Here is a 23,170-nt window from a genome sequence, read left to right as displayed (position 1 = left end):
TAGACGAAATTAAATATTGTAGGCAATTTTAAATTTAATGTGTATGTTAAAATTTTCGATTCTTTGCTTTAAAATAAAGATATTAATGAGTGTAGTTCTAGCCCGTGTCTACAAGGCTCTTGCATCGATAGGATTAACGGCTTTACGTGCTTTTGCAGCGATGGATTCATGGGCACAAGATGTGATTCAAGTAGGTTTTGCTTTTTTTCTTCATTCTAATTACAAATTGTAATGAGGTAAAAGAAAAGTCAAGGAAATATATAATGTAATATTGAAAATCTATCATAAAGGAGGGAAGTGATCATAATCATCATGTTCAACTGATATTGTTTTAAAAGTTGCTAATTTGTTATGATTTGATTAATGGATTTGTAACGTCATCCAATCCCGTTTCAAGCTAAAGAATTTGTTCTATCTGTAGCTTAATTACTTAACAGCTTAAAAACGTCGATAAAGCTATGAACACACTTTACAAATTAAAGAATATAGATATATACGTTCCTAAATGTTGCATACACTCCAGATTCAATCCCTCTCTTTATTTATATATTTGTTAAACTTCAGAGTTCACGGTTTGGATTGATGCATATGTAGACGACATTTAATATTTTAACCAATCATATATATATATATATATAATGTGTTTGCCCAAATTGTTGATTATTTGCTTTTTGGAAGATATCAACGAGTGTGCTTCTGAACCGTGTCAATATGGAGGCTTGTGTGTGGATCTGATTAACTCCTATACGTGTAATTGCAACGATGGATTCACGGGCACAAACTGTGAAACAAGTAGGTTTTTGCATTTCCATCATAATCAAATTTTGTAATGAGCTTTAAAAAATAAGTGAGGGAAATTTTTAACGTCATAATGAAAACGTTCATAAAAGAGGGAAGTGATCAAAAGCAACATGTTCGATTTATATTGTTTTAACAATTTTGTTGTTGTTTTTTATTTGATTCATAGAGTTGTAATCTCATCAAATCCCGTATCAAGTTGAAGAAATATTTCTATCTGTACCTTAATCACTTAACAGCATAACAACTCTGCTAAACTATGAATGCATTTTGCAACAAATAAAGAATAAAGACATGTACTTTTTTAATTGTTGCATACACCCCCAAATTCAACAACTCTCTCTCTATATATATATTGTATTCATACTTGAGAGTTCACGTTTCGGATTCGTGTATATATAGACGAAAATAAGTTTTGTAGCCGATCATATATTTAATGTTTATGCTCAAATGTTCAATTCTTTGCATTTCTTTTAAAGATATCAACGAATGTATTTCTAGCCCGTGTCTACAAGGAACTTGCATGGATAGGATTAACGGCTTTACGTGCTTTTGCAGTGTTGGAGACATGGGCACAAATTGTGAATTAAGTAGGCTTTGTGTTTTCATTCTAGTTAAATTTTGTAATGAGCTTTAAAAGTAAGTGAAGGTAAGTGAATGTCATATTGAAAACGTTCATAAAAGAGGGAAGTGATCGAAATAAGCATTTTCAATTTATATTGTTTAATAATTTGCTTATTGGTTAATGATTTGATTCATGGATTTGTAATGTCATCCAATCCCGTTTCAAGTTGAAGAAATATCTTTGTCTGTAGCTTAATTAATTATTCAACAGCTTAACAAATTCTGATGAAGCAATGAATACATTCTGCAAAACAAAGAATAGAGATAAGTACGCTCCTCAATTCGCATACAGTCCAACTTCCACTCCTCTCTCTCTATTCATATATTTGTTTATTCTTCAGAGTTTACGGTTTGGATTGATGAATATGTAGACTAAATTTAATATTGTAACCAATCATATATATAATGTGTTTGCTCAAATTTTCGATTCTTTGCATTTTTAAAGATATCAACGAGTGCATTTCTGAGCCGTGTCAATACGGAGGCTTGTGTGTGGATCTAAATAACTCTTATACGTGCAATTGCAACGATGGATTCACGGGCACAAACTGTGAAACAGGTACGTGTTTTTATTTCTAATTCTAATCTAAAATTGTAATGAGCAAAGAAGTCCAGGAAATCGATAATCTAAGATTGAAAAATCATGGATTTGTAAGGTCATCGAATCCCATATTAAGCTAAAAGAAATATTTATATAAGTAGCTTTATTCCTTTACCGCTTAACAACTCTGATAAAGCTATTAATAGACTCTGCAAAATAAAGAATACAATATATACGCTCCTAAATTATGCAAACACTTCTGCTCCCCCTCTTTATCTATTGATATTTGTTATACTTCTGAGTTTACTCTTTGGATTGATGTATATGAAGACGAAATTTGATGTTGTAGCCGATCATGTATTTAATGTCTATTGTCAAATTTTCTATTCTTTGCATTTGTTTAAAGATATCAACGAGTGTAATTCTAGCCCGTGTCTACAAGGCTCTTGCATCGATCAGATTAACGGCTTTAAGTGCTTTTGCAGCGATGGATTCATGGGCACAAACTGTGAAACAAGTAAGTTTTCGCATTTTGATTCCAATCAAATGTTGTAATTAGCTAGAAATAATTCAAGGAAATCTATAATCATTGACAAAATTCATAAAGGAGGGAATACAATTCAATAAAGTCATTTCTATAGCGCTTTAAAAAAACTTACTGTTGTTTCACAGCGCTTTACATAAAAATTATCGAAGAATCTATTGTTGATCATGGTCAAAGAGGAGAGTTTTCAGACATTTTCGGAAGACATCCAGTGGAGATGATAAACGAATAAAACGTGGAAGCTCATTCCAGAGTCGAGGAGCACATGCCTTGAAAGCATTGTCGCCAGATGTGGTGTATGGTCGAGGAACGTGTAGCAGGGCGCTATCAGTACAAGAGCGAAGGCCAGGTACGATGAGAGAGTTGAGATGCACTGGAGCTTCGTTTTGGATGCACTTGTTGACAACCGTCAGGATCTTGAACACAATACGTTGCTTGATTGGAAGCCAATGTAGTTCTTTTAGCAACGGGGTGACATAATCGTGCTTGTGGGCCCAGGAGATTAGCTTTGCTGCGCGATGTTTAACCTTTTGGAGACGCTGCATTTGTGATGACTGGATCCCATACAATAATGAATTGGCATAGTCAAAACGAGCCAACACAATAGCTCGGACAGCATGCTCACATGCAGGCGCGCCGAAAGCAGTTTGGGATTGGGGGGGGGGGGCAAACATTCCAGGGGGCTCACCTTCCAGGGGCTGTGACGTAACGAGCAAAAACGTTTGGAAGGGGAGGGGAGAAGAAAAATCTGCATCACCACCACCACCAATTGGCGGAGATTCCAGGGAGCAGAGCCACCGGAAGCTCGGGGTTTTAGGTATTTAATATCGGAGTCAGATGAGCATACAGGGGCCCGCCTTAGGGCCCTTGGTGGGGTCCGGGGGCGGAGCCCCCGGAAGCTCGGGAGTTTGAGGTATTTTTTTACGGTCAGATGAGCATCCAGCGCCCCACCTTAGGGCCCTTGGTGGGGTCCAGGGGGGAGAGCCCCCGGAAGCTCAGGGGTTTAAGGTATTCAATAACGGTCAGATGAGCATACAGGGGACCGCCTTAGCGGGCCCTTGGTGGGGCCCGGGGGCGGAGCCCCCGTAAGCTCTTAGGTTTTAAGGCATTTAATTACGGTCAGATGAGCATCCAGGGCCCCGCCTTAGTGGGCTCTTGGTGGGGCCCGGGGGCGGAGCCCCCGTAAGCTCTTAGGTTTTAAGGTATTCAATAACGGTCAGATGAGCATACAGGGGCCCGCCTTAGCGGGCCCTTGGTGGGGTCCGGGTGGCAGAGCCCCCGGAAGCTCAGGGATTTAAGGTATTCAATAACGGTCAGATGAGCATACAGGGGACCGCCTTAGTGGGCCCTTGGTGGGGCCCGGGGGCTGAGCCCCCGTAAGCTCTTAGGTTTTAAAGCATTTAATATTGGTCAGATGAGCATAAAAAGGTATGATTTACGAAAAAATTGAGAAAAAATACCGGAAAATCATGTCATTTCAGCAACAAAATTTTGTAAATCACTGGTATCGAATAAAAATTTACCCCCTCCCCCATCAGCACGCCAGCGTTTAGGGGCTCATGAGCTTTTCACCCCTATAACAAAACACAGACACGCTTTCCCATTCTCTCACAATATGTCCACGAATATTGATATAGTTAGCATGCGCAATGTTTAGGAAATTCAATTCCTGTTAACTTTCCTTTTCTTTGAATAGGATTTTATACGTCATTTAATTGAGTTTTTTTAATTATTGTTATGTTCTTTTGGGTTAAAAATACAAACCATCTTTACTCCTTTACTGATTTTTTTTTTTTTTTTTTTGAGGGGGGGGGGGCGTTTTGGGGGGGGGGGGCAAAAATGCGTTTTGCCCCCCACTTTTTTATTGGGGGGGGGGGGCAGCTGCCCCCCCTGCCCCCCCCCCCCCCCCCCCCCCACTTCCGGCGCCTATGCTCACATGCTTTCGCATTTACGAAATGTTTAAATACGAGCTATATTTGATAGGTGGTAGTGAAGTCCACGACAGAGGGATGACACATGATGATCCATCAAACTCCACACCAAGACTTTTTGCAGCAAATGTTGGATTTATCGAGAGGTAGGAAATCGACAGTTTGACATCAGACACATACTGCCGTGCTTGAGGGGTAAATACTACAATAAACTAAACTTACAAATAAAGTTTTGCAACAATTTAGATTCAATACATTATACGCAATCCATTTCCGGAGATACTCAACACATCTTGATAAAGATGAAAGAGCATGATTCACCGATTCTGCACTTCTAGCATCAGCAAACACATACAATGAAATATTGTCTGCATATGAGTGAAAGCGCACACCTTCATACTGTCCAATAATTATTTCCAATAGGGGTCACGTGTACACGCTGAAGAGTCGCGGTCCGATTGATCCTTGCGGTACGCCGTAATCAAGAGACTGTTGAGTAGATAGTTCACATGCTACTTTGTATCTGCTGGTGCGACCCGACAGATAAGACCCGACTGGTGAGAGCTTGAACTCGCGTAAACTCGCTTGAACTCGCGTAAAATTTACTAATTTTATAATATTTGCATGAGTGATCGAAAACGCAACATCGAGTTTCCTACGATGGATGTAAGAGTAAACCGAGTGCGATACGAGTCACGCGAGCTCGGTATGAGTGGTGATGACCTATGTACGACTAGTACCGATCTGCCAACGAGTTATATGCGATCAAAAGGCGGAAAATGCATAATTTTGGCGCTCTCCAAAAAAAGATAGATGTCACTCTGCTCATGCTCATACAAAACTCGCCGTAAATCCCCGTACTCGATCTAAACTCACGTTAATCTCGTGGGCAACTCGGCATGACTCGCAGCACGGTCGTCGTGCTCGTACTCCACCGTTTGCAACTCGAATAGAACTCGGTATACTTAAGTATAACTTAGTATAACTAAGTAAACTTAAGCAGGGCTCCCACTTAGCCGAGTTGTATTAGCGAGTTATGGCGAGGTGTGGTGAGTTGCTTCAAAGAGGCACTCGCAATAACTCGCGAACAATTCGGTATGGCTTAGCGTAACTCTTTACAACATTCCACGACTCTCCTCGAAGTCGCGAGCAGTTCCAAAATTTTGAACATGTTCAAAAAAATTCCCCGATTCGTTGTAATTCGAGGTGAACTCGCCTACACTCGTAATATACACGTATTACTTGTAACAAGCTCTCGCTGCACTTTTCATAAGGTGGCGAGTTGCTACGAGTATATTACGAGTGTTAAGCAAGTTTGCCTCGAGCTACAACGAATCAGCGAAAATTTTGAACATGTTCAAAATTTTCACTGATTCGTTGTTACTCGAGGTGAATTCATTGTTACTCGAGATGAACTCGCTTACACTCGTAATATACTCGCATTACTCGTAACAAGCTTGCGCTGCACTCTTCATAAGGTGGCTAGTTGCTACGAGTTATGAAGAGTGCAGCTCGAACTTGTTACGAGTAATGCGAGAATATTACGAGTGTAGGCGAGTTCTCCTCGAATTACAACGAACCGGGGAAAATTTGTGAAAATGTTCAAAATTTTGGAACTGATCGCGACTTCGAGGAGAGTCTTGGAATGTTGTAAAGAGTTACGCTAAGCCATACCGAATTGTTCGCGAGTTATTGCGAGTGCCTCTTTGAGGCAACTCACCACAACTCGCCATAACTCGCTAATACAACTCGGCTAAGTGGGAGCCCTGCTTTAAGGATAATTCAAGAAGGTGGCGATTTACTACGAGTTATGAAGAGTGCAGCGCGAGCTTGTTACAAGTAATGCGAGTATATTGCAAGTAAAGCGAGTTCACCTCGAGTTACAACGAGTTAGGGAACTGCTCGCAACTTCGAGAAGAGTCGTTGAGAGTTATAACGAGTTACACAGAGCTATACCGAGTTGTCGCGAGTTATCCCGAGTTACAAAGAGACCTTTTCGCGAGTTACTGCGAGTGCCTCTTTGAGGCAACTCACCACAGCTCGCCATAAATCGCCAATACAACTCAGCGAAGTGGGAGCCCTGCTTTACTCATTTTTACACGAAAGCAGAATGAGGGATCGATGTCTAATTTGTCTAGTAGTGATCATGAGCATCATGTTCAATTTATATTGTTTTAAAATTTGCTTATTTGTTTTTTATTTGAACCATGGATTTGTAATGTTATCCAATCCCGTATCAAGTTTAAGAAATATATATATCTGTAGCTCAATTAATTAACAGCTTGAATACTCTGATGAAGCTAAGAATGTACTCTGCCCCCCAAAAATACACAAATGACGATAATACGTTCCTGATTTTGCATACTCCCATCCCCCCCCCCCTCTCTCTCTCTCTCTCCAATGATATATATATTTGTTTACACTTCGGAGTTCACGTTTTGGATTGATGTTTTTATAGGGGAAATTAAATATTGTAGCCAATCATACTTTTAATGTTTATGTTCACATTTTCGATTCTTTGCCTTTTTTAAAAAGATATCAACGAGTGTAGTTCTAGCCCGTGTCTACAAGGCTCTTGCATCGATCAGATTAACGGCTTTACGTGCTTTTGCAGCGATGGATTGACGGGCACAAGATGTGAATTAGGTAGGTTTTGCATTTTCATTCCAATAAATTATTGTAATGTTCCAACAAAAAAAAGGTAAAATATATAATGTAGTATTGAAAACTTTCATTAAGGAGCGAAAGCATCAAGTTCAATTTATAGTGTTTTAAAAAATGTTGATTTGTTTTTAATTTGATTATTGGATTTGTTAAATCATCCGATCCCGTATCAAGTTCTATATGTAGGTTAATTACATAACTTTGACAAAGCTATGAATACATTCTGCAAATTAAAGAATAAACATAATACGTTCCTGAGTTGTACATACACTCCATCCGCCTCTAAACCTCTCTCTGTTGAAACATCTATTTCTATACTTCTGAGTTAACGTTTTGGATTGATTATATTATAGGCGAAATTAAAATATTGTAGCCGATCATATATTTAATGGCTATGCTCAAATTTTCGATTATTTGCCTTTTTTCAAAGATATCAACAAGTGTAGTTCTAACCCGTGTCTACAAGGCTCTTGCATCGATCAGATAAACAGCTTTACGTGTTTTTGCAGAGATGGATTCATGGGCACAAGATGTGAATTAGGTAGGTTTCGCATTTTCATTATAATCAACTATTGTAATGAGCTTTAAAAAGTCATGGAAATTTATAATGTAATATTGAACAACTTTTATAAAGGAGGGAAGTGATCATAAGCATCATGTTCAATTATATTGTTTTTTAAAGTTGCTTATTCGTTAATGATTTGATTCATGGATTTGAAATGTTATTCTATTCCGTTCCAAGTTGAAGAAATATTTATATCTGTATTTTAATAACTTAACACCTAAAAAAGTCTGATATATCTTTGAGAACAAAATCTTCAAAAGAAAGATTAGAGATATGAACGTTCCCGAATATGCTTACACTCCAATTTCCACTCCTATCTCTATTTATTTATTTGTTTATACTTCAGGGTTTACGTTTTGAATGAATGCATATGTCGACGAAATTTAATATTGTAACCATGCATTTATTTAATATGTTTGCCTTAATTTTCGATTCTTTACTTTTTGAAAGATATCAACGAGTGCATTTCTGAACCGTGTCAATATGGAGGCTCGTGTGTGGATCTGATTAACTCCTATACGTGCAATTGCAACGATGGATTCTTGGGCACAAACTGTGAATCAAGTAGGTTTTTGGATTTTCATTGTAATGAAATATTGTATTGAGTTTTCAGAAAAAAGGCAAGGAAATTTATAATGTAATGTTAAAAATAGTTGATAAAAGAGGGAAATGATCATAATTATCATGTTCAATTTATAGTGTTTTAAAAGTTGATTATTTGTTTTTGATTTGACTAATGGATTTGTAATGTAATCCAATCTCGTATCAAGTTAAAGAAATATTTTTTTATTTGTAGCTTAATTACTTAACAGCTTATAAAGCTCTGATGAAGCTATAAATACACTCTGCAAAAATAGGAATGAAGATATCAACGTTCCTGAATCGTGCATACATTCCCACCCCCTCTCTCTATCTCTCTCTCTCTCTATTGATATATATGTTGTTATACTTCATATTTCATGTTTATGATTGATGTATAAATATACGGAATTAAACATTGTAGACAATCATAAATTTAATGTGCCTGCTCGAATTGTTGAATCTTTGCCTTTAACAAAAAGATATCAACGAGTGCAGTTCTAACCCGTGTCTACATGGCTCTTGCATCGATCGGATTAACGGCTTTACGTGCTTTTGCAGCGATGGATTCATGGGCACAAATTGTGAATTAAGTAGGTTTTGCATTTTCATTCTTATCAAATAATATTATAATGAGCTAACAAAAGTCTAAGAAATCTATAATGTAATATTGAAAAACCTTCATGAAGGAGGAAAGTGATTATAAACATCATGTTTAATTTATATTGTTTTAAATTTTTCATATTTGTTACAATTTGATTCATTGAAGAAATATTTATATCTGTAGCGTAATTATTTAACAGCTTAAAAACTCTGATATACCTTTGAATACACTCTGTAAATTAACGAATAGAGATATATACGTTCCTGATTTTCGCACACACCCCCAAAGTTAATATTTTGACCAATCATTTATTTAACGTGTTTCCTCAAATTCTCGATTTTTTGCTTGTTGCAAGATATCAACGAATGTGCTTCTGAACCGTGTCAATATGGGGGCTTGTGTTCGGATATGATTAACTCCTATACGTGCAATTGTAACGATGGATTTACGGGCACAAACTGTGAAACAAGTAAGTTTTTGCATTTTCATTCTAATCAAATATTGTAAAGAAATCTATAATGTAATATGGAAATCTTTCACAAAGGAGGGAAGTGAACGTAAGCATCATGTTCAATTTATATTGTTTTAAAATTTGCTTCTTTCTTTCTTTATTTGATTGTCACCCAATCCCGTATCAAGTTAAAGATTTTTTTTCTGTAGATTAATAACTTAACAGCTTAACGCCTCTAATAAAGCTACAGTGTATGAATACACTCATAAAAATGAAGAATACAGATATGTACGTTCCTTATTGTGTATACACTCCCACTCCTCCGCCCCTCTCTCTCTCTCTAATGATATATACTTGTTTACACTTAGAGTTCACTTGTGGATTCATGTATACAAATATTGACGCAATTATTGATTATAAACTTGCAGCTCGCACTCTTTCAATACGATTACAGAAAGTAGTATGCAAACTTGTATCACAGGATCAGGCTGGTTTACTAATAAACTACTCACATCTGAAAGTACCAGCCTTATTCAGGAAACCATTGACTATTGTCTTTTTGCAAATAAAACAGTTGTTATGATGTTCTTGTTTTTCAAAAAAGCGTTCGTACTATTGATTTTGATTTTGTACTGCCCTTGTTACGGGAACTTTAATTTAAAGATTCGTTTTTTTAAGATGGATTCAAACATTACATAATGGTGCTCATGGTCGTGTTTTAAATGTTCGCTGAAAATCCGAGAAATTCGCAATAGAAAGAGGCGTTAGGCAAGGTTGCCCACTTTCTCCCCTTTTATTTATAAACATTGCAGAGGTTTTAGCTATGGAAATTTAACAAACGCCCAAATAGAGGGAATCCAAGTCCCAGACTTCAATGAAGACAAATCTGATTTTAAAGATATACGTATCGTTCAATATGCAGACGATACAATGATTATTACTAATTATGTTCAATTTGTTAAAGAAAAAATGAAAGAAGTAGAAGCGATTGGAGAACATGCGGGACCAAACATTAACTGGACCAAATAAAATCTCATGAAACTCAATATAAATGACTTGAAGTTGAAGATTTATATTTTACCGAAGACCCTATAAAATGTCTCGGTATATATGTGGATGAACATTATCTTGACGTTTAACATATGAACTGGGAAAGTAAAGTAGAGAAAATATATAAATAATACCTTGGATTAATGGAAAATTAGAAAACTTACATCATACGTAAAATTTGATGTGATTAAACAGTTAGTTATGTCTCAGATAGTACATGCTGAAACGGCAGTTCCGATCGCTTCTAAAATAATTAAACGTATAAATAAACTGGCTTACATATTTGTATAGAATTCTAAAAAAAGAAAAAGTTAAACGAAACATCTGTCACCATCCTGAAATAGAGGGGGGGGGTCGACTTACAGTCGAAATGCCGGTCACTCCGTCTATCAAGGATTTGTATAAGTATTTAAGAGGTGAACAAAGTGCTTGGAACATTTTGTTTAAATACTGGATCCAGAAGATTGGGGATTTGCCTTTTTGTTTACATTTTAATTGCAAAAAGAGCGATATGTATCGTATTGCCTAACTTTTATGTTGACATGTTTTGTTCGTGGGCTGAATGGACATATATTGATATGTTTACAGTAACAGATAGTGATAATGAAATGATTTGGTATAATAGCAATATTAAAAATAAGAATGAGTTATTGCATTTTCAAAACTGGATAAGGAACAATATTCTTACAGTTAAACATGTATTAGTAGACACCCAATAAACAAAATCACGTGAAAATCACGTCAATATCAAGGTATCGACTTGAGGAGAGTTACGTTCTACAAACACCGGACATTTACGTAAATGTGTTAATACGTTTATTGCACTAGGTAAATTGAAACACACGTACACTAAATCACGCAATTGTCACTGCAATATCACCATTATAATAACGTGATTATCCCTACCTTGGAGACCATGGTTTGTAAACCTAATACTCCCGTGTTTGTTTTGTTATGAAATGACATCTTCATAAACGAAATTATCGCGTCACAGAAACACGTGAAGCGTTAGTGATAGTTTTAGTCAAAATATCTGCGTGAAATTCACGTGAATATTACGAGGCTGACTTGAGATGAATCATGTTCTTCATTCACGTGAAATTTACGTCGAAGAGGAAATATGTTACTGTAACCCGCGCTCAACCCAATAATGACGCAAATGTTACACAATAAATGAACCAAAATAATGACGTTCTCATCCCGTTTCTGAACATCGTGTCTTGGATCTTCCATAATTACGTCCAGGCGCGCCGGAAGCAGTTTGGGATTAGAGGGGATGGGGGGGGGGGGGGTGCGCAAACATGCCAGAAGAGAAAGCTAGTTGCAACTGGTCCAGTTGATGAACCAGTTAATGCCAACTGGTAACCCTGGAAATTGAAATGGGCTAAATGATCCAGTTGATCCAGGCCAGTTAGAATTCAACTGGTCTAGCTGAGCCATTAGAACCATTTGGTAAAACTTCCAACCAGTTGAACAGCAACAACACTTCAATACTGGTACGTCTGTATTTCAAATGGAAAGGCATTGTTGATTGGTAATAAGTAGACTTACATAATTTAATTAATCGAAATGTTTTCATATACTTGTATTTTATTGAAATTATTTAGTTCATAGTTAATGTTTCCCTTATTCATGTTTAACTAAATGTAATTTATTATACGAAGTAACGAAATGTCCTAATAACTGGTAATTTATATATGTAGTATTTTCGAAATGAATTGCACATAACTAAATCATCAGTTATTAAGAAATATGCTGTAAATTCAGATAGATTGTTTAAAAAACATAGATCTGCACGCACCCCATATTCAATATGCAAATTAATTGGTGTCAGCTGGTTCAACTGGAAATATGCCAACAGTCAGTCATCAACTGGTGCAACTGGAAATATGCACACTCCAGTTATCAACTGGTGCAATGAAAATATGCAAACAGTTATTTATCAACTGGTGAACATAGAAATATGCCAACAGTCACGGGATTATCACCACTGAACTTAAATGGTAACTGTGAAACCATCAAGACACCCAATAATAACTCATTTTCACACCTGGAAAACACGTATGCCCAGCTTAGATTAATAATCCGTTTGAGTCACGAGATCATCACCGCGGAACTGCTGGCAACTTTGACTACCATTTAAATAGGTGTTTTAAGACACCTAATAATTACTAATTTTCACACCTAAATATCACGGATTCACAGCTTAGATTAGTAATCAGTTTTAACTACGTGATCATCACCAAGAAAGTTATGGTAACTTTGAAACCATTTAAAAAGATGTTTTAAGACACCTAATAATTACTAATTTTTCACACCTAAAAGTCACGTATGCCCAGCTTAGATTATTAATCCGTTTGAGTCACGAGATCATCACCGCGGAACTTATGGCAACTTTGACTACCATGTAAAAAGGTGTTTTAAGACACCTAATAATTACTTATTTTCACACCTAAATATCACGTATTCACAGCTTAGATTAGTAATCAGCGTGAGCCACGTGATCATAACCAAGAAATTTATGGTAACTTTGAAACCATTTAAAGAGGTTTGTAAGACACCTCAGAATTACTAATTTAATATAACCAGAGATTCACGGACAGAACAATAAGACGACTAGCCGGTGTAAGTAACGTGATAATTACCATCAACCTTGGATAACCTGTGAAACCAATCGATAAAGGTGCTTACAAGACCAAATAATTACGTATTTATCACCACCATCAGTTAACGGACAAAAAACTCGTTGCTTGGTCAAGTGGTTATTTGGTCATAAACACTTGATTTACAGAGGTAAGTGGAATCACGTTACTCCAGTCGCGTGATAAATTGGTGGTTTTTACGTTAGATGAAAACGTGAACAGGAGTACCTTTTTTATTTAAATGAAGGCACGTTTCGATAACGATTAAATCTAGTTCAAAAGGCACAATACTTTAAAATCACTTAAAATACACTCCCAAAAGAGGTTACTTTTTATTCTTTTGTTTATTGGGCAGTATCTGGAAATAAGTTGATTCCATTTGTATTAATTTTAAAGAAAATTAATTACTTTCCGCCTTCAAATGGCAAAGTTAAAAAGTGCAGTTCCGAATTTTTGGATGCAGAAGTTACGTAGTAGGATACATTATGTAAAATTTCACCGTATGCAGTGGAGTTTCGTACAATAGAAATGGTAACAAGTGACTCCGATGATGTAGCGGGCATGAGGACCAAACAATATTATAATGGAATGTTAGACAAAAATAAACAGGATCTGCCGTGCATTTATTTTTGGAACTCTCATTTTGATTTACCTAATGAGTTTAACTGTAAGACGGTGCTCCGTTTTAAATGTTACTTTATAAATGACAACAGAATTAAGCTTAATTTTAAGTTTAATTTTAAATATATTCATAAAATATGACCCAGTCAAGACAAATCATGTAAATGAAAGATTAAAAAATAATAATCTATGTGATATATGTAAGATCTTAAATACGACTAACCACCTTTTCCTGGCTTCTAAGAAGGTTTCGCCTTTTTTGTAAGATTGTATCAAAATTAATCGATACTTTGTTTAATTTTTAAATCTTTCTGAACAAATAAAATCTTTTAATAGGTCATGAAATAGTGAGAAGAGAATCTTGTTATAAACTTTGCCCAGTTTATTTTCTACAAGAACTATATTAGAGAATGTTTTGGAAGTGAAAATCTTAGGATACATGCTGTATATTTGATAAAAGAATTAAAGGTAGAAATTCGCACCTATCTCGATATGAAATGTATCCAGAAGAAATTCGATACAAACGAAGTAACACAAATATTTTCAATATTTGCGTTATGTTACAATTGCATAAATCCTGTATATAAACATTTGTTGTAAAAAAAACTGTTATTTTATGTTACGAACAAATAAAGTCCCTCCAAAGAGGATAGATAGAAGAAGAAAATAATGACGAAATTAAATATTGTAGCCGATCATACAGTTAATGTCTATGCTCACATTTTCGATTCTTTGCATTTGTTAAAAGATATCAACGAGTGTAGTTCTAGCCCGTGTCTACAAGGCACTTGCATCGATTGGATTAACAGCTTTACGTGCTTTTGCAGCGTTGGAGATATGGGCAAAAATTGTGAATTAAGTAGGTTTGTGTTTTTATTCTTATCAAATATTGTAATGAGCTAAATAAAAGTCAAGGAAATTTATGATGCAATATTGAAAACGTTCATGAAGGAGAGAATGATATTAAGCATCAGGTTTAGTTTATACTGTTTTAAAAGTTGCTTATTTGTTTATGATTTGATTCATGGATTTGTAAAGTAATCCAATCAAGTTTCAAGTTAAAGAAATATTTCTATCTGTAGCTTAATTATTAAACGACTTGATAAATGTTGATACAGCTATAAAATACATTCTGCAAGATATAGAGTAGAGATATGTAACCCCTCGAATTTCTGCAAACACTCCAACCTCCACCCTCTCTCTGTTTATATATTTGTTAAACTTCAGAGTTCACGGTTTGGATTGATGCATATTATGTAGACGATGTTTAATATTGTAACCAATCATATATTTAATGTGTTTGCTCAAATTCTCGATTATTTGCTTTTTTAAAGATATCAACGAGTGTGCTTCTGAGCCGTGTCAATATGGAGGCTTGTGTGTGGATCTGAATAACTCTTATACGTGCAATTGCAGCGATGGATTCACGGGCACCAACTGTGAAACAAGTAGGTTTTCGCATTTTTTCATTCTAACCAAATATTGTAATGAGCTTTAAGAAGGGCAAGGGTATATATACAATGTAATTTTGATCAAATTTCATAAAGAAGGGAAGTGATCTAATTATCATGTTCTATTGATATTGTTTTAAAAGTTGCTTATTTGTTCATGTTATGTCATCCAATCCCGTTACAGGTTGAAGAACAACTTCTATATGTAGCTTAATTGCTTAACAGCTTAACAACTCTGATAAAGCTATGAATACACTCTGCAAAATAAAGAATGAAGATATGAACTTTCCTGAATTTTGCTTACATTCCCACTCCCACCCCCCCCCTCTCTATTGATATAAATGTTGTTATACTCCAGAGTTAACGTTTTGGATTGATGTTTATATAACAACATTTAACAATGTAACCGATCATTTAACTAATGACTTTGCTTATATTTTCAATTTATTTGCCTTTTTTTAAAGATATTAACGAGTGTAGTTCTAACCCGTGTCTACAAGGCTCTTGCATCGATCAGATTAACGGCTTCAAGTGCTTTTGCAGCGATGGATTTATGGGCGCAACATGTGAATCTAGTAGGTTTTGCATTTCCATTCTAATCAAATATTGTAATGAGCTACAAAAAAACGCAAGGATATCTATAATGTAATATTTAAAAACTTTCATAAAGGAGGGAAGTGATCTTAAGTATCAGTTCAATTGATATTGTTAATAAAAGTTGCTTTGAAAAAAATTGAATCATGGATTTGTAATATCATCCAATCCCATATCAAGTTAAAGGAATATTTGTATATGTAGCTTAATTACTTAACAACTTAAACACTCTGTTCAGGCTTTGAATACACTCTGCAAACAAACGAATAAAGACATGTACGTTCCTGAATGTTGCATACACTCCCACTCCGATCCACCTTCTCTCTCTCTCTCTCTCTCTCTCTCTATTGATTTATATTTTCTTGTACTTCAGAGTACATGTTTTTGATTGATGTATATAATATATAGACGAAATTAAATATTGTAGCAGATCATACTTTTAACGTTTATGGTCATATTTTCGATTCTTTGCCTTTTTAAAAAGATATCAACGAGTGTAGTTCTAGCCCGTGTCTACAAGGCTCTTGCATCGATCAGATTAACGATTTTACGTGCAATTGCACTGATGGATTCATGGGCACAAGATGTGAATTAGGTAGGTTTTGCATTTTTCTTCTAATCAAATATTGTAATGAGCTTTAAAAAATCAAATCAATCTATAATGTAATATTAAAATACTTTTATAGTAAAGGAGAGAAGCGATCATAGGCATCATGTTCAATTTATATTTGTTTATAAGGTGTTTATTTGTTTTTAATTTGATTCATGTATTTGCAATGTCATCCAATCCCGTATCAAGTTGAAGAAATATTTATATGTGTAGCTTTACTACTTGACAGCTTACAAAGTCTGATAAAGCTATGAATACACTCTGCAAAATAAAGAATACAGATATAAACGTTCCTGAAATTTGCATACACTCCCACCCCTCCCCTTCTCTCTATATATTGATATATATATATATATATTTGTTGATACTACAGAGCTAATGTTTTGGGTTGATGCATATATTGAAGCCGATCATATATTTAATGTCTATGGTCAAATTTTCGATTCTTTGCCTTTTCAAAAGATACCAAAGAGTGTAGTTCTAGCCCGTGTCTACAAGGCTCTTGCATCGATCGGATTAACGGCTTTACGTGCTTTTGCAACGAAGGATTTATGGGTACAAGATGTGAAATAAGTAGGTTTTGCATTTTCATTCTCATCAAATATTGTAATGAGGTAAACAAAAAAAAGTCAGTGAAATCTATAATGTTATATTTAAAATATTTCATAAAAGAGGGAAGTGATCATAAGTTCGATTTATATCGTTTTAAAAGTTGCTTATTTGTTTTTTGATTTGAACCATGGATTTGTATCAAGTTGAAGAAACATTTATATCCGTATGCTTATTACTGAGCAGCTTAACAAGTCCGATAAAGCTATGAATACTCTCTGCAAAGTATAGAATAAAGGTATGTACCTTCTTGAACTTTGCCTATACACCCTCTCCCCCTCTCTCTTTATTTATATATAGTTTATTATACTCCAGAGTTCACGTTTTGGATTTATCTTTATATAGCAAAATGTTGTAGCTGATCATTTAAATTAATGGCTATGCTCAATTTTTCGATGTGTTGCCTTTAAACAAAAAGATATCAGCGAGTGTAGTTCTAGCCCGTGTCTACAAGGCTCTTGCATCGATCAGATTAACGGCTTTACGTGCTTTTGCAGCGATGGATTCATGGGCACAAGATGTGAAATAGGTAGGTTTTGCATTGTAATTCTAGTCAAATATTATAATGAGCTATATAAAAAGTCAAGGAAATCTAAAAATGAAATACTGAAAAACTTTCATAAAGGAGGGAAGTGATCATAAGCATAATGTACAACTTACATTTTTCCGAAATTACTTATTTGTTTTTAATTTGATTCATGGATATGTGATATCTTCCGATCCCGTTTAAAGTTCGAGAATTATTACTATTATGTAGCTTAATTATGTACCTAATAGCTTAATAACTCTGATAAAGCAATTGATACACGTTGCCATAAACAGAATAAAGATAAGTACGCTCCTGAATGTTGAATACACTCCAATTTCCAACCCTCTCTTTATTTATATATTTGTTAATACTTGAGAGTTCACGGTTTGGATTGATGCATATGAAGACGAAATGAAATCAATCACATATTTAATGTTTTTGCTCAAATTTTCGATTCTTTGATTTTTTTAAAGATATCAACGAGTGCATTTCTGAACCGTGTCAATATGAAGGCTTGTGTTTGGATCTAAATAACTCCTATACGTGCAATTGCAGCGATGGATTGACGGGCACAAACTGTGAAACAAGTAGGTTTTTTAAACAGTAGGCTTGCGGTTGCACCATATGAGAGAGGGGAGGATTGGGGAGTCCTGAAAAAGGCTCCCGGTAATCCTTCTGTCTTGAGTGTGTGAAGTCCTGAAAAGTACTGTAGGTTTCTGAATTTTAATTCTCAACATATATTGTAATGGGCTTTATTTTTAAAGTGTAGGAAATCAGTAATATGATGTTGAAAAACTTTCATAAAAGATGGAAGTGCTCATGAGCATCTGGTTCAATATATTGTTTTAAAAGTTGCTTATTTGTTTATGATTTGGTTCATGGATTTGTAATGGCATCCAATCCCATATTAAGCTGAAGAAATATTTCTATCTGTAGCTTAGTTACTTAACAACTTAAACATTCGGAATAAGCTATGGATACATTCTTCAAAATAAAGAATAGAGATATGGGTTGTTTTACAATCAGGGTACACACTTTGTCTCACTTGGGGTGAAAAAAAAAGTTCCTTTGATTCTTCTGAAATTTTGTTTGTGTGTTGTATACAAGTTACTTGTAAAGTCTGTACAATTTTAGGGCTACAGGTGTCAATTTTTTTTTCTTCAAGCATGAAACATGTCCTTAATGAAAATATAGGGTCAAATGTCACCTGCTGACATTATGCAGAAAGAAAATATCTATAACTTCTTTGGATGAATGTGAATGACATAGTTTGATAACTTGATGATATAGAATCAGAATAAAACTCATTTTTTCAAGTGCAAAATGGTTTTATTCGTGTAAAATTCAGTTTTGGATCTTTTCAAACCACAAAATGATGGACTGACAGCGTGAAGTTACTGATTAAAAAAACACCAGAGCAGTTTGACCCTATATTATGTACAGCACAGCTACACATGGTAAGGGTGCTTTTGCATACCAAATTCCAGAATAAAAATATAAATGGTTCTTGAGATATGTGGCGTCAAAAAAATGTTCGGAGAGGACATTATTTTTGACATGCAGTTGGAACTGCCCGATACAATTATGATTTATTATTTCATGGCATAAATGAAACTGGAAAAATGTGAGGTTTATTAGAACATATTTTATCCCTATTAGCACCCATTTATGATCTGCATGTAGATCTTCAATCACCCATCGTAGAGAAATTATCTTCTCCCTCACTTTAAGACTTACCAGTACTAAACACTTGATTCACATTGAACTAAATATTGTCAGAAGGTAGCTGGACAATGCTGTGATTCTAAAGTTACAAGTTTTTAGGAATAGTTAACCATATATCAGTGTTTTGAAGATTTTACATGCTTTACACTAATATTCGGAGAGAACATTAGTTGTTGACATATGATTGGTTTGTGCTCGTAATCCATTTTCCTTATAAACACAACAATACTATGTGTGCAACTTATGTAGAATCTTAGACAGAACTTGTATGTCTCATGAACATAAGTTTTGGGCATGCTCCTCATATGACTCCACCAACTAAACATCTAGACCGGCAGATATAACTCATATAATATACAATGCCTACAATGTTCTCTTCAAACTAGTTTTATCGTAATGCAACAGAGGACTTAACTGAAAGTCCATTGCAATCATTGTATGGGATTAAATTCCTGCCTTTTGATGTACAATGTGTACAAGAGATATATAAATGAATATTTATTGGCATGATGTAATGCCTTGTAGCATGCCACGGGCGGCTGGGCGCAGCCATTTTTCTTTAAAATGTGATGTACCAGGCGGATTTGTACAGTCTCATGCACAAAGCTTTAATTGGAAAGACTTTTACATTGAACAAAACAAACCTTACTGTACAATCATAGCCGAGAACGTAAAAATTACATTTGGTGAAAAGTATATAAAAGAGTACCTAACATCATACATGGGAACGTCCGCTTGGACTAGGATAGCTAGAGACAGAAGAGAATGGAAATGTTATGAGGAGGGCTGTGTCCAACGTCTGGGTGAACTATAGCCTGAAAGATAGATATAATAGGGTTACAATTGTAACTCATTGATTAAAAAATACTATAATATATTTCATTTATGCGAAACCTTCACCCCAGAACAGTACCAACTTAAGCACGCATTATAATCCAAGATGGCGGCCCGCAGGTTTTTGCCTCTTCTCTTAGACCAATATTATTAATTTCAAACTCATGAAAGGCACTAAATATCAACAAACATGGACTACAACAACCCCAAATGACAAAATAATCATAAATATGCATTTTTTTTATAGCATTTGATAGCCAAAAACTTGAAAGATTTTGGCATTAGAAAAACAAATCTGCCGATTTTTATTCACGATCATTTTTATTGATCGGCGTTCAGAAATATTATTCGATCTCACTTGATCGGCCAACGATCGTCCCCCGATCCGATGATCGGTTACAGGCCTACTAAATTCTACAGGTCTCCCTCTTTTCAGGTTGCATCGGCCGAACTTTGGAATAAATTACCGGAAAATCTTGAACAAACTGTGATACTGTTGACAACTTTAAGGCGCGTCTTAAAATTTTCTTTTCACAAATATTTCCAATGTTAACGAGAGGAAGTATGTTGAGCATATCTAACTCTTCTTATGTTACTCTATCCACCTTTCCTTCTTTCTCCTTCTTACAGCGCATATAGAGACATATTGTGATATGCGCTAAATAAGTACGGTATATTATTATTTTTATTTGTATTATTAGCCATGAACTTGATGATGTAAAGTGGACCAGATTTCACTGCATATTCACTTGATGTATAAATCTGTTCCACCACGAAATATCGTCCACCTGAAATGTTTATGGACTAGGACAAAGCATCCCCACATCCAATAGTATAACAGCAACAAAGTTGTTTTATGTGATTAACCTGAATATGAAGACTTTTTATGGAAGTATGTAAATATGTTGAACAAACTGCTGTCCTCTCCGAAACCAAAGAGACTATTTATATAGATAGTATCTAGATAGTTTAATTAACAGTACTGGAAACGTGGAAAGGTATAAACACACACAATAAATTCAATTATATGGATTGAAAGTCTTAATTCTTCCGGGTATACATTACATCATGCTTCATGGAATTATAGGGGTGAAATTAGGTTGTGAATGGACATAATTAAAATAACCTCCCATCAAATAACAGGAAGATGTTAAGATTGTAATACCCACCTCATGATGAATTAAAATTAGGGTAGTTTTTGTAAATCCATGCACTTTGTAGACTTTTATTACTGTCATTTATCCATCTACTGATTATGGGTCGGAGAGGACATTTTGTTTGACACCTTCAAAATCAGTGTGAATATTACAAAATCAGTGTGAATATTAAACAAAACAAATATTATCCATTGCACAAGATTAAAAAATGTTAGGTATATTAATAACATAAGTTGGTTTCTAAATGTGGCTCTTCTTGAAGGAGTGCTGATAAAAAATATCACTTTTTCAGAGAGAACACTTTTTGACACACCCCTGACAAACAAATTAGAAACGTGCATTTACCAAAAAACTGATTAAGTGTGGGAAAATTTAATATCATAATTTTGTAGGATATTGGTGACTCTATTCACGGAGGAAAAAATAATTCATTGAGTGTGGTCTCACTTTAAATTATAGCGCTGGTTTCGGAGAGGACCTTTTTTGACCCATTTTGCACCTCATTTTTGGTGCATAGTCAAAATATGTAGATTTGCCAAAATATTACACCCAATTCAGATCTTACATAGGCCCGTTGGAAGGGTTATTTCTGATAGTTGAAAATGTTTTCTTTGGTACGTATGTCAGACATGCACATGTTCTAACTTTGCAAAAAATGAAATGAGACAGTAAATTGTGAAAAAAAATGGCATATAATCACATATTTTGAAAAGTAGTTGCTTGTTTCAAACAATTTCCTTCGCTGTTGTAGGTTGATCTAACAGTGTAAAATAGTTGCCCAAGGAAGATTTTCCTTGGCTGTTCATTGTTTTTTTAAAGGGCCATCAAAGTGAGTTTGTCTATTGTGTACCCTGATTGTAAAACAATCCATATGGACGTTCCAAAATGCTGCATACACTCCTACCTCCACTCCTCTCTCCATTTATATATTTGTTTGGATTGAGGAATATGTAGACTAAATTCAATATTGTAACCATGCATATAATCAATGTGTTTGCTCAAATTTTCGACTTGCTTTGTTAAAGATATCAACGAGTGCATTTCTGAACCGTGTCAATATGGAGGCTTTTGCTTAGATCTGATTAACTCCTATACCTGCAATTGCAACGATGGATTCACGGGCACAAACTGTGAAACAAGTAGGTTTTTTACATTTTCATTCTAATCAAATTTTGTAATAAGCTAAACAAATACAAGTCAAAGAAATCTATAATGTAATATTGAAAAAACTTTCATAGTAATTAAGGAGGGAAGCGATCAAAAGCATCGGGTTCAATTCATATTGTTTTAAAAGTTGCTTATTTGTTATGATTTGATTCATGTATTTGTGATGTCACCCAATCCCGTTTAAAGTTGAAAAAAATATTTTCATCTTTAGCTTAATTATTTAACAGTTTTAAAACTCTAATAAAGCTATGAATACACTCTGCAAAAAAGGGTATGTACATTCCTGGATTGTGCATACACTCCCACTCCCCCTCTTCATATTGATATATATTTTTATACTTCAGAGTTCACGGTTTTGATTGATGTACATATAGACGAACTTAAATACTGTAACCTATCATATATTTAGTGTCTATGCTCAAATTTTCGACTCTTTGTCTTTTTTTAAAGATATCAACGAGTGTATTTCTAGCCCGTGTCTACAAGGCTCTTGCATCGATCAGATTAACGGCTTTAAGTGCAATTGCAGCGATGGATTCATGGGCACAAGATGTGAATTAAGTAGGTTTCACATTTTCATTCGAATCAAGTATTGTATTAAATGAGCTTAACAAATTCAGAGAGAAAGATGTTGATGGGGCTGATTTCTTGGCGCCAGCCCGCTAGACCGAACATATCAGTCTGTCCTGGGCCTTCGAGCCACATTCACGAGGGCTCACTAGACTGTCGGGCCGCGAGACCGACGGTTTCCTATCTTCCGTTAAGTATTCCTTTGCTTTGTCAGTCTCGTGGATTGTCGGTCTCGTAGCCTGCCGGTGTAGTGAACTATAAAGTGGAACTTCCTCCTTTAAAAAATGTGTAATCCTGAAAAGGAATTCAC

General features: G+C 35.2%; 1 protein-coding gene across 1 annotated transcript; it reads left to right on the top strand.

Moving 5' to 3' along the window:
- Window positions 1–52: 52 nt before the first annotated feature.
- On the top strand, window positions 53–23,121 carry LOC115929844 (fibropellin-1-like). The gene is made up of 17 exons (XM_030999892.1): window positions 53–190; window positions 679–792; window positions 1,278–1,388; window positions 1,868–1,981; window positions 2,370–2,480; window positions 6,974–7,084; window positions 7,533–7,643; window positions 8,118–8,231; window positions 8,729–8,839; window positions 9,206–9,319; window positions 16,144–16,254; window positions 16,732–16,842; window positions 17,297–17,407; window positions 17,881–17,994; window positions 22,149–22,262; window positions 22,741–22,851; window positions 23,075–23,121. Exons 1-17 carry the CDS (start codon window positions 169–171, stop codon window positions 23,119–23,121), a joined length of 1,752 nt encoding a protein of 583 aa, XP_030855752.1. The 5' UTR covers window positions 53–168.
- Window positions 23,122–23,170: the final 49 nt, after the last annotated feature.

The sequence above is a fragment of the Strongylocentrotus purpuratus genome, unplaced genomic scaffold (genome assembly GCF_000002235.5).
Source record: "Strongylocentrotus purpuratus isolate Spur 01 unplaced genomic scaffold, Spur_5.0 spur5_contig_861, whole genome shotgun sequence".
In the NCBI taxonomy this organism is placed as follows: Eukaryota; Metazoa; Echinodermata; class Echinoidea; order Camarodonta; family Strongylocentrotidae; genus Strongylocentrotus; species Strongylocentrotus purpuratus.
The sequence above is the reverse complement of the archived record's forward strand: the minus strand, read 5'-3'. Positions and strand labels throughout refer to the sequence as shown.

Bases quoted from the DNA above. Each gene is read 5' to 3' on its own strand.
- LOC115929844 (XM_030999892.1), top strand. From the start codon at position 169: ATGGGCACAAGATGTGATTCAA. The intron at 16,255-16,731 runs GTAGGTTTTGCA...CCTTTTCAAAAG, and splicing joins GGGCACAAGATGTGAATTAG to ATACCAAAGAGTGTAGTTCT. The intron at 22,852-23,074 runs GTAGGTTTCACA...TTGCTTTGTCAG, and splicing joins GGGCACAAGATGTGAATTAA to TCTCGTGGATTGTCGGTCTC.